Below are 12,949 nucleotides of genomic sequence, written 5' to 3' on the forward strand. Positions count from 1 at the left end.
CTCTTCCCAGAAGAATTAAACACTTTATCCCTAATATTACTCAGAGTTCTAGTATCCCTGTAAACACAGGCAGACGAATGTCCGCACTATCTTACTACCTCCAACAACTAAGTACAAAGGTTGGTAAATACTATCTGCTTTTGAATAAATGGATGAACATAAAATTTATCTCTTCTATTTAAGCGTGGCTAGGTTTTATAGTTACTAAGGAACAACTGTTCAAGGTAGTCTTAGCTATGTATGTGTGCGTGTGCCTAATACTTAACTACATGTGTGTAATCCTGCAACCAAGATCAAAGTCAATACTAGATAACTGTTGGTGCCCCTAAAGGTGACCATATTTTAACTTCCTACAGTATATGGCTAGCACAATTAACTATTTAAAGAGTTCATATGGAGCTGTTTTGTCTATAACTAGAAGATCTTCAAATTATCAGCATAAGCAGGAATGTCAATCACTTAATTTTAAGGTAGGATTTAGAATGAACTTCATGTGTGTGTGGGGGGGTGGTGGTGGTGGGAGGTGGGTTAATAACAAGATTTCTAGCCCTACCTTGCCTTAAATTCCCTATGTAGCTTAGGAGAACCCTGAACATCTCTGATCCTCCTGCATCAACCTCCAGAGTTTGTTCATGTCTGTCCCTAGCTGTAGTGCTAGGCATTGAGCTCAGAGCCTCAGGCATGCTGGTACTGGACAGCACAAGGGAAAAAGGAAACCTTACAAAGAGATAAAGACCTAGCCTTACTATTTAAGGGACAAGCCTGACAGCTTTTATAAGTAAAACTTTTAATTTGGAAAAATAATAAAATGAGGCAAGTCCAAATTCCCTAATTTTTTAGGGACGCCTACATCAAAAGTACAGCAAGCTTTTATATTTTTTAATGGCAGGGCTGGTGAAATGGCTCAGAGGTTAAGAGCACTGGCTGCTCCTCCAAAAGTCCTGAGTTCAATTCCCAGCAACCACATGGTGGCTCACAACCATCTGTAATGAGATCTGGTGCCCTCTTCTGGCATGCAGGCAGAACACTATATACATAATATATAAATCTTTAAAAATATATTTTTAAAATGGCTATTGATTGACAATGAAATGTATTTAATGAGAATAAAACACAAAAATCTATGATCCTTCACTTCATTTCTAAGAAGCAACTCTAGAAGTTACCTTTGCACTTCAATAGTTCCCATGGTTTCATATGCAAAATCACATTTGTTGTCAATTTCAATAGCTTTGCTGATAAGCTCCAAACCTTTATCCAAATCTTGTTTCCACTGAAGCTGAAGTAAACTGAAAATGAAAAAAAGAAAAAAGAAAAAGAGGCAGTTAGATGGACACAGTACTGATAGACGTAGGATTGGTTCCTGCCCTCAGCAAATACACAGCAGTTTATAAGTAGAGCAAAGACTAAAGCAGAACCCATGAGCACCACATGAAGTCTATGGCCTCTCTTTGTGATGCTGATGTGCACGGCCTCCCATTTCTACATCACCATCCTGTCTTCTTTGCCTCTGTGTTTCTAAGAAACAGAGACATCTGATTTTGTATGCAAACACCAAGCCCCCGTGTTTCACTCCCTTCTACTCCTGTCCCGGGACCACTGACTAAGGAGTCCAGTCCTGGTTTTCACCCCTTGGCAGCCTGCCCCAGAGAAGAGTTCTGTGGGTTTAGGTCTCTTTTCTACTCTGCTAATGGCACTGGCTGATTTCTACTGTACACTCACTGAGCCTGTAGTCTCAGTTGTGTTTGGTTCCATTTCACAGAAATAAAAAGTATGTTAGAAACATATTGCCAAAAAAATTGTTCTGTAAATTAAGGTTGCTTCTCTTTTTACTCTAACTTGTTTTCTCCTTACAAAAATAAAGTTGATGCAATATTTTCAACTTACTGAATATATTATAAACTGAATAATTTGATACAAATGTCTCAAAAAAATTAAATGTATAAAATACTTGTTTATAGCCTTTATATTTTTTGTCATCTACATATATGTATGTTTCTGTGAATTTATGACACATATATTCAAGTGCTAGTAGATGCCAAAAGAGGGTGTCAGATCCCCTGGGGCTGGAATTATAGGTAGTTTTGAGTTGTCTAACAATGTGGATTCTGGGAATTCAACTTGGAGCCTCTAGAAAGCCATCCAGCCTTTGACTGTCTGTCATTTTTTTTCTTAAAATACCCATAGATGCATATCATAACATTATAACAATTATTTTAAGCTTTTTAGTTTTTTGAGAAAGGGTCTCATTAGGTCATGATGGTTTTAAACTCAAGATGCCTCAGCTTCTCCATATTTTAATCTTTATATAGTTTACTTTTCTACAAGTATACATGTATATACACATACATATGTGTATATATTCTATAAATACTTTATATTTATATTACAAATTAATTTTGCAGATAGCCATGATGGTACACTTTTATCATAGCACTTGCTAGGCAGAAGGAAGTCATCTTTGTGTTCAAAGTCAGCCACAACTACATAGTAACATTGTTTCTAAATACACAAACTTGTATTGTTAAGAGTTCTTTAGGATGTAGTATAATTAAGATTATTACTATCATATAATTAGCAGTAACAGAAATACTATGAACTTATAAACTCATTAAACTTGAAAAGTAAAATAACAGATATTTATCTAAATGATACCATTAGGCTGTGTATCAAATTAACACTCTACAACCAATGATTACTTTTCAAATTCTATATTGGCTAGTGTTGGCATAATATTCTTGTGGACTGTGTACAGTTTTACACTTGTTCATATAAATGTTGATTTCTCCATCCCACTCTCTGGATCAATCAGGACATTGCACTGTAATGTTTATTCTATCTCCAGTTTCAAGTTTGTATAAACACATCACCATTTGTTCTCTGTGTTGTCAAGAAAAACAAACTAGCCATTGCTTAACAATAACAGACAATAGGGTGGGACATCCTGGTCCAGTGAGCGGAGAAAGAAGGAGAGGATGGAGCCACAAGGAGAAGACCAGGAAATATCAGGAGAAATGAACTGAGCTGGGGGATGATTTAAAAGCAAGTATAAAGTGGGAAATCAGAATGGGAGGAAACTATACGGGCACAGAGGTTTAGGATGGAGTAATAATTGTGCAGCACCATGCTCTAGGCTAATTAACTAGATCTTGGTCTTTCTGTGTGGTTACTTGGGCATAAAGGTGGTTAAGGAGGAGTAACTGCTAATGTCACTAAAATAATAATTAAATATTAACAATCCTTCAGCAGGCTGGGTGAGGAGGCTGAAGGAGACATTAGACCCTGTCTCAAACAAGGTAGAAAGTGAGGCCTGACACCCAAATTGTCCTCTCTTCTCCACTGTGTCAAGCATGTGTCCACATTCAGATATAACATGTTCATATGCACAAAGATAAAAAACAATCTATATACTTTAAGAAGCTGATCAATTAATTCATTGATAAGTCTACTATACTCTAAATAATTTCTGTAAGGCTAGAAGAAATATTATATTACTGTGAAAGAAATCCAGTATTTTACTGAAACAAAAGAACCAAAAAAAAAATACATACCCTTTATGAACATAAGTTGTAGCATTATCTGGTTCCAAATCAATACATTTATCATACATTTCATCAGCTTTACCAAACTGTTGTTGATCTGTTAATGCCTATGTGAAGAAAAACTAATGTTATATATTAACCTGAAAATTTAAAGTATACCGCTTAAGTATTAAAATTTCTTTATGCACCACCCAATTCCTGCTTGAAATTAGTTTAAACCAGTTTAAAATGATATCTTAATTACTCAAGTTTTCATTTTTAAAAAATATTTTATTTTATATGAGTGCTCTATTTGCATGCACACCTTTATGCCAGAAGAGTCGTTAGATCACATTATAGATGGTTGTGAGCCATCATGTGGTTGCTAACTCAGGACCTCTGGAAGAGCAGACAGTGCTCTTAACCACTGAGCCATCTCTCCAGCCCCATTTACTCGAGTTTTTAGGCTGTACCTGCCATGAGCTCCTGACTGTCCTCTCTTTTCATGAGGAGCTAAATGGAATCAAGAGTTTGGGAAACTGCAGAATATAGAAGACCCTACTTTTCTTTCTTTTTTCCTTTCCTTTCTTTCTATTTCAATACAGGATTTCTTTTTGTACCCTTGGCTGTCCTGGACTTGTTTTATAGACCAGGCTAGCCTTGAACTTACAGAGATATGCCTGCTTCTGCCTCCTAAGTGCTGGGATTACAGATGTGTGTCACCACACCCAGGTGAAGAGCCTGCTTTTAATAAGACTTTCACAAGTCTATACTTGTATTTGTAAATTATCACACTAATATTAAGGGCTGGAGTCATTTCAAAGGATACATTATAAATATGTTAACTCCTATCAATCACCACTTAACTATTACTGACATGATTGAAGTAAAACTTAAGCCCAAGCTTTGAGAGTTAAACAATTTATACCATATAGCTTTTACAGAAGCTATGGAAAGCAAGTTTCAAATTTAATAGGTGTATGTGTAGTTACATTACATCTTCAGTGAAATAATGCTGGTGCTGATGTGAAAGACCTTCTATGAAGCACACCTATTTTAAACATGCTGCTGAAAGGCCTTCCCTCTATCAGCTTCACTAAAGGGCTTTGCATACTTAGTGCCTCACAGAAATTTGTACCCAAATTCCTGAATTCTATAGCCAAAGTAAGGATGGTTACTGTCCAACTACACTACTAATGTCCATTTATCTTACTTTATCTTTATATAGTTTTATATAGAACATGCTTTTATACTTTAGTGTGCATGCATAGTAAGCAACATTTCATTTTTATAAAAAGTGGAAAGAGTTAAGAGTGAATGTTCCAGGTTATCAGCTGTTGCCCAGTGATGTGTAGGACACTTTGGAAGATAAGTCCCACATGATCAGCCTCTCACAGGCCTCCTTCAGTAAACACTCCAAGTCTTTATGAAATGTCATTCAAATGCATGAAAGAAAGTCAGATAAAACTAGCAATCTTAAGAAAGGATTAGGGGAGGAGCCTAATAAAGATAATGACATTTTAAGGTTTCCTATTTCTATGAAAGATGGGGAAAGCTCTTAGGGTTTTCTTTTGTAATTAAAAAAAAAAAGTTAAGACTCCAGGCATGGTGGTAAAGGCTCAGAACATCAGCACTTGGGAGACCCAGTCAGGAAGATCATGGGTTCACGGCCAGTCAGGGTTGAAGTTTAAACCCTGCTTTTTGTAGCTTCAACTCCAAAAAAAAAATAAATCTACAAGAACTTTTAAGGAGGCTTGGTGGTGCATGCCTTTAATCCAGCACTCGGGATGCAGTGGTGATAGATTTCTATGAGTTCAAAGCCAGCTTAGCCTATCTATATAGTGAGTTCTATGCCAGCCAAACCTACATAGTTTAATAAAATAAAATAAATTGGTGGCTGGAGAGAAGCACTTAGTGGCAGCTAACAACTATCAGCAAGTCTGGTTTTCGGAGGGGGGGCGACGACAACACTTTATACAATTCTTACTTTGGCAGCACATATATTAAGTTAGGATGTTCTAGTAAAGACTAGTACGTTCTCCTGTACAAGGATGACATGCAATTTCATTAAGTTAATAGTTCTGAACACTTTTATTAAGTGAGGTAAGCTAGTCTCAGAAAGAAAATATCACATCTACCTCATATGCACTTCCCAGCTTTGAATTTTGTATGTTTATATGAATATAAGTATTGATTCGGGTCATGAAAGTAGGGAGGGTTTCTAGAGTGTAAAACCATAAGTGTTAAAAGAGGTTCTAAGGGAGAAAGAAAGGTAGCAGAATACATGTGACACAGCTTAGACAACCATTTAAAAGGCCCTGATCAAACAAAAAAGAACCCCCTGTTGTAGATATTATCACCAACATTTAGGAGAAAATTTTCTGAAGGAAATTACTGCTTGCCCTGAGTTTCTCCACCTTCTGAGCTTAGGGTTCCAGGTTCCAGACTGTACAATTCAGGAGCTTCTCCTGAGGTGATTCAAGACCATGCATGCCATGAGCCTTTATCAAAGCAGAAACAAAGCTGCCTGCTTCCACAGAAACTGTCATCAGGCTAGCACAAACCCACACTGAATTCAGTTATAAATGTACTTGTTAATTTTTTTTTTTTTAACACTTACCTGAGCGTAAAGTGCATAGCCTTCAGCACACCTTGGAAATTTCTTTATGACCTCTTCAAAACCTTTCATAGCTGCCTGGACTTGTGAAGAATTGTTTGCTGTATATGCCTGGCGATACTATTTAAAAATCAAAACATTCCAGTTAGAGAACAAAAAGTCTTCTGGAATCTTAACATATTATAAAAGACGCAGAATATTATATAAGTATTTCCAGAAAAGCAGGTATGTGGTGAGCATTTTGGTTTCCTAAAAAACCCAGTTATATTATGTGAATATGTTGTTTTAATCCCAGATGTGAGATATGGACTGTCCACGGCAGCTAATTATAATGTGTCCTGTGCTCTGGCAGGGCCCTGATTTATGCCAGCTGCAAATACTTTAACTGGGAACTCTTAAGAGGAAATAAATGTGAGAGCCCCAAGAGAGCCCGTGGCAGCTGCTGTTGGCCTTCGCTATTGCTGGATAACTGGTGTGCTGAGCTGCTGGAGATTCTGACGACAAAGATTAGACTCTAGGAACCCTATGTCTCTGATCAGCAGGAAGTAGCCTATAGAAAGGTGGGTCTATACCCCCTTTCCCCTCTAATCTTCTTTCTCTCCTACTTGGTGTTGGAAGGGATTGGGGTGGAGGACAGTAAAAGAAGAAACCAAATAAAATAGAGTTAAAAAAAAAAGGCACCTACACAGATGACTTGCTAATACACTTTGCTGCATCCCACACTGAAAAAGAATCCAAGGAACAACTCAGCAGCAGGGAACCAAACAACTATGTCAGAACTGCAGGCCCACTGTGCAGTCTACAGAGGACTAAGGCCCTGTGGTGGTCTAAGTGAGAATGGCCCCACAGGGTCACATATTTGAATGTTCAAATCACCAGTTTTTTCCGTTTTTAGGGTTTTTTTTGTGTGTGTGAAAAGGATCTGGAGAAGTAGCCTTGCTGGAATTAGTGTGCCACCAGGGGTTGGAGGTTTCAAAAGCCCATGCCAGGTCCAGTGTGTGTCTCTGTCTGCCTGCCTGCCTCTGTCTCTGTCTGTCTGTCTCTCTGGTCTCTGTCCTACTTACGGATCAGATGTAAGGTCTTACCTACCACTCCAGTCTCCAGTACCTTGCTTCCCTGCCGTTGACCATGCTCTCTGACATGAAGATAATGGACTAACCTTTTGAAACTGTGGCCCCCAATTAAATGCTCACTTTTATAAGCTGCCCTGGTTATGATGTCTCTTCACAGCAATAGAAAGCTAAGACATGTTAACTGAGCACATAGATGGCATAATTTTTATTTATTTACTTTTTGCAGTGCCAGAAATCAAAACAAGGACCTTACACGTTAGGCCTTCACATGCTCTACCACCAAGATATATCCCACCTACAGACTTTTTAATGTAGTAATTTTATTTTCATCTTAAACCTATATCATTATTTATGACACAATTTTCTTTGGAGGGAAATTTATTTTAGGACTAGCTAGAGGGAAAACAAAAGCATTTAAGTCATGTCATAAATGTAAATTTTCTCTGACTGTTTTTTGAATCCTTCATACTAGTTCATGGTAGAGGAGCAATTCTATGCATTCAGGAGTTGGGTGTGCAATGTGTACCTGCACCACCAACCTACATGAGAGGCTGGGACAGGAGGGCTCCGAGCCCAAGGCCAGCCACACACTCACTGGATACTTTCCAAGTATCTTTCCTCCTTGAAATCATCATTTTGGGAAAAAATGGCTGATTCTGTAGGCACTAAGATACTCATTTTGCGGGATAGCATAAAATACAAATGTGCCTATGACATCACAAGTGAAAATGGAACCTACCAGTGCAAAACACTTCTGAGCTTGTGCCAAAGCAAACTTGGGTCTTAATCTAATGCATGCATCAAAATCCGCCACTGCTTCTTCAACTAGATCTAGCAGAATTTTCAGCTGGGAAAAGAATAAGTAATTAAATACGATCAAAAGAACGGGCTCAACATTTACGTTGTATGTTTGTTTTCTGCTATCACAGTACTCAGCATTTATTAATTATTCAACATAAAATTACTTTGCAGGAAAAAAAAAAGCCACAATTCTAAAACCTTAAAACTGGTGTCTGATTTAAAAATAATCTTTTTTGTAATCATTGCAATTTGGATAAAAAAATAAGAAATGTAAAAAAAAAAAAAAAAAAATCAAGTGCCTCTGTACTTAATTTCAAAGCAGGTTAAGACTTTACATAATTGTCATTCAATTAATTTCAAAATACTAAAAGATGGAAACGGCAAAAAAAATTTTAATTGTTATTTCAACACTTTATAACAGAAACACAGAACAAAATTGTTCCCTACGAAGAACTTCAAGCCAGGTATATCTATAATCCCAGTACTCAGGCTGTTGAGGCAGGTAGACTGAGCTGAGCTGAGCTTGCACATCAAGTGAGACTTAGGTCTAAAATAAATAAACAAGTATACGTATTTTCAGTTGTTACAGAAGCTGTTCCTGCTTTGTACTATACTATAAGAAGCCACGCTAAGCCAACCAGACAAGATCAGGTGTATTCTGGGTGTTTGGTTCCTTGCGTATGTGTTGGGTAGCTCACAATTGCCTGTAACTCCAGACCCAGGGGATGTGACACCTCTGGCCTCCCTGAGAGGCTGCAACCATGGGCATAAATCCCCGCAGCCACATAAAAGTAATTACAAAGAGTCATGACAGTGTTTACTCAATGAAAGCCTACAAACTAGGATACCCAAAAACTAGTTGATCTGCCAAGCCCATGTTTTTTTACCTTCCTTTTCTTCCACAATATCAAAATTAATATAAATAAAATTCAAGATGTAAGTAAATAAAGGCCAATCCAATCTGTAAAACATTCCAGAATTCACATGATGTTAAGAAAACTTCAGAAAAGCAGTCATCAACGTCAGCTCTAAGTAAGATCAGATCTACCTGTCCTCGGTGGTGATATACGTCTGAGTTCTGAGGATCGATCTCAGCAGCCATGTTGAAGTCCTGAGTAGACAGCATAGGCTGCTGCTGCTGCATGCACATGGTGCCTCTTTTGATGAGGGCATTTGCTCGAAGCTAACACCCAAAATGAGAAAAGGTTCCTGGTTAATTTTAAAATCCAATTTAGTTTAAGAGGAAAAAAATTCTGTAATGGTTACTATAAAGTTCACCCTTTTAAAGACTATTTGCAAGTTTGTTAGCATATTAACTAAATAGAAGGTTGATCATTACAAATTTCAGAGCATTTTTATTGTACCTAAAGAACACACACAGAAGTATAACACCTCTAACCCAGATGCCCAGAAACTCTTACCTCCAGTCTATTTCTACACATTTGTACAGTATGGATGTTTTATATACAATATACTCTTTTTCTGATTTTCATCAATATGGTATGTATGAATCTTCCTTCTTATGACAGTATTTCAGTGTAGGTAGTGAACATATGGGTTATTTCTACCTTTTGAGTATCATGATTAATATTGTTGTGAATATTCAGGTGTGTGTGTGCATGCCTTAAATTCTCTGGAAGCAGCATTCATAGATTACATGGCAACTTTATGTTTTAACATTTTGAAGATTAGCCAAACTGGTTCCTAAAGAATCTTTATCATTTTACATTCCTAGCAGCAACACATGGTTCCAATTTCCCTATATCCTTACCAGTATTTGTTACAACCCATGTATTTTTATTTAAAGTCTTATTTTCTGTGCTTTCAAATTTTTTTAATAATTATAATTATCATTAATAGGAAAGAAGGGGTACTTCAGTTAAGTTCTGGTTGACAGTATCCTAACAGGTAATGGGACAGGAGCACTTTTTTCATGCTGCCACTGGTCATTTGTAGAACATTCTTTGTTTGGGGAGTTAAAATGTACACAACTTTTGTACATTTTAAAATTAGGTTTCCTTTTCAGTGCTGGGTTCTAAGCGTTTATTCTTGATTACAAAGCCTTTATAGCACATAAACAGTTCATGACTATTTTCTTCCCTCTGTGGAAGGTGTTCTCAGTTCTCTCATAGCATTCTGTCGAGTACAGGCTTAAAGTGGTCCTCCAGCCTCAGCCATGCAAATACAAGCCACATGCCTGGCCCAGAAGCTGTTACTCTTCTCTTTCTTCCACTCACTTATTTACTGTGTGCATGAAGAGCCTCTGCCACAGGAGGACAACCTGCCTGAGTCCGTCCTGTCTCCTACCATGTGGGCACCAGGGATTGACCTGAATGGTGGCCGTGGCAGCAAGTTCTTTAGTGAGCCATTTTGCTGGCACGCTTTTCATTTCTGAAGTTATATTTTAGGCACCCTATCTGAGAAGCCCCTTCCTGATACAAGCTAACTAATAGCTTATTCCTATGTTTTTCTAAGAGTTTTGCTTTGAGTTCTTACATTTAGGTTTCTGGTTCGTTTTGAGGTAATTTTTATACACGGAGTACAGTAGATATTGTTACTCCTTGCTGTTAAAGCTAAAAGTCACGATCATGAACTTTGACTGCTTCTTCAAGGCAGCAATAAAGACTTTATAGCAGAATAGAATAGTTTTTGTTGTTAGGAAATCAGTGCAAAGAGATTAAGGAAAAATGTGCAGGGTAACTTCAGTATCAAGACTTAATTTCAAAAGGATTTTAGTGCTTAGAAAGAGTATCATGAACCACCTGCTGTCACTACTATCCAGACACTACGCCATGGCCACGAGTGGGCTCTACCAGTACTAAATGCTGTAGAAAAAAGTTGTTTATTTTCTTACCTGAAGATAAATATTACTGCTTCAGACTCACTACACAGTATTATTAAAGGCAGATTCCTTAAAATAAAAAACAGCTTTCAAGGAACTGCTAGTGAGACGCTGAGGTGTCAGGCCCAGCAACTGCACAAGTAACCCTGTTAGCTTTCTAGCTTTCCACACGCACACACATTCCGCCTGTACCTTCACATTGGCTTCCTTCAGACTGATGACCTTATCCAAGTCAGGTTTGGCCGCATTGGCACTGCCAATGAGCAGGTAGAAGGTGGCTCGCAGTAGTAACGCTTCTGCCATGTATTTGCCTTGAGCATCTATTTCCTTTGAGCATTCACTTATAATTTTGTCATAGTTTTCTTCTTCCATGTATTGTTTAGCTTTCAAATATCCAGAACTGAAGATGAAAACAAACATAGGAAAATAATCACTGAGGAAAGACCAAATGCTAAAACGTGTCACATATGGCACTCTGAAATATCCTTTCCTCCTACCCAGACTCAAACATTAGCTACTGTGAGGTGAGCTAATTGTAACATGGATGAGGGCCTTGTCTTACTTTCTGCCTACTCAACAGCTGTTTAAAGGCTAAAAGAACAAGGACGGAAGCAGACAACAATAAAGGCAAAAGAAGTGGCCAGATACGTGTTTTGTGCAGATCACTGTTTTATGTAGAGTGGACCAAGTAAGGAAGAAAGATGAAGTAAAAACCTGTAAATGCCTCAAACAGATTAATATTCCACCTTAAAAAGTAGAAGTAGAATTACCTTAGGTAGGCAGACTTGTGAGGCAAGCACATTTACCCAACAGGCTATCCTACAGAACCCCAGAACAACCTCTTTTTAAAATGAAGTAAATATAACATTTCTTCCTCTTTTTGTGTGTGTGTGTGTGTGTGTGTGTGTGTGTATGTTTTTTTGTTGTTGTTGTTTGTTTGTTCTGGAGATAAGGTTTCTTTCTCTGTGTATCTTTGACTGTCCTGAACTTCTTCTATAGACCAGGCTGGCCAGGAATTCAAACATCTATTTGTCTCTGCCTCCTGAGTGCTGGGATTAAAGGCATACACCACACCACCACTCAGCTACAACATTCTCCTACAATGATGACTGCTACCCGGGGTACTTACTGAAGAGGTTTCTGACAGAAAAAAGTATACTAAACGACTTCTAAGGCATTTCATCTATGACAGTTGGACATTAACATGATGTGAAAATGACATCTTGCCTTGGAATAGAGACATGTGGTGCACTCCTGTCCAGCAAGCCACAGCTCACAAGCATTCACAGGGTTATAAGGGTAAATAACTGCTTCTCTATGTTACTCAGTGGGTTATGTATTAAAGTAACTGCACATCTGACAACATATTTTCAACTTATAATGTATGTATAGGGGTACGACCCCTCATAACTTTGAGAGCATCTGTATTAAAGAGCACCGCAAGTTAAAGAACAATGTCTCATTTCAGTTCTTCTACTCTAGATAGAGAAAACTAGTGTGTGACTTACAAGAAAAACTATAAATTCTTCTAACTTCACACTAACCTTTTATTCTCTATTTTGTTCAGATTACCAGGGCAAGAAAACAGGAGCAAGTATATTAAAATCAGACTGAAGACAGGGGAGGTGATTATACAGGGCACTACATCTTCAAATAGTCCAGTCGGCTAAGGATCAGAAGTACTGCTTTCCTCACAATGATGGTGATGACGCGCTAAGGCTCAGAGACTGAACTACAAACTACAAGCTGCTGCAGTGATGATGATGATGATGATGACAGCGCTGAGGCTCAGAGACTGAACTACAAACTACAGGCTGCTGCAGTGATGATGATGATGATGATGATGATGGTGATGACAGCGCTGAGGCTCAGAGACTGAACTACAAACTACAAGCTGCGGCAGTGGTTCCAGTTGTGAGCGCTTGTGCTTCTGATTCACACTGTCATCTCTCAGCACAGCTCACAGAAGGTGACTAACTTTCCTCTAATTCTTACGGGATGAGGACTGTTTACTGTTTCTGTATCACTGTTCCTAAAGTTATGTGACATCTGAAACAGGCATTTCCCAACCAGGACTTTAGAGTATATATCAGTT

At 38.0% G+C, this 12,949-nt stretch overlaps 1 protein-coding gene across 1 annotated transcript in view; it reads right to left on the reverse strand.

Moving 5' to 3' along the window:
* The window catches only part of TOMM70 (translocase of outer mitochondrial membrane 70), a 35,746-nt gene that overhangs the window by 1,153 nt on the left and 21,644 nt on the right, over positions 1–12,949 (reverse strand). Inside the window, exons 6-11 of the mRNA XM_084801244.1 lie at positions 11,047–11,254; positions 9,061–9,195; positions 7,951–8,058; positions 6,142–6,258; positions 3,552–3,649; positions 1,167–1,289 (exon numbers count right to left, since the gene is read on the reverse strand). Of these exons, the coding sequence (XP_084657370.1) occupies positions 1,167–1,289; positions 3,552–3,649; positions 6,142–6,258; positions 7,951–8,058; positions 9,061–9,195; positions 11,047–11,254 (789 nt within the window). The remainder of the gene's footprint in view (positions 1–1,166; positions 1,290–3,551; positions 3,650–6,141; positions 6,259–7,950; positions 8,059–9,060; positions 9,196–11,046; positions 11,255–12,949) is intronic.

The sequence above is a fragment of the Acomys minous genome, assembly GCF_964271855.1.
Source record: "Acomys minous genome assembly, chromosome: 11".
In the NCBI taxonomy this organism is placed as follows: domain Eukaryota; kingdom Metazoa; phylum Chordata; class Mammalia; order Rodentia; family Muridae; genus Acomys; species Acomys minous.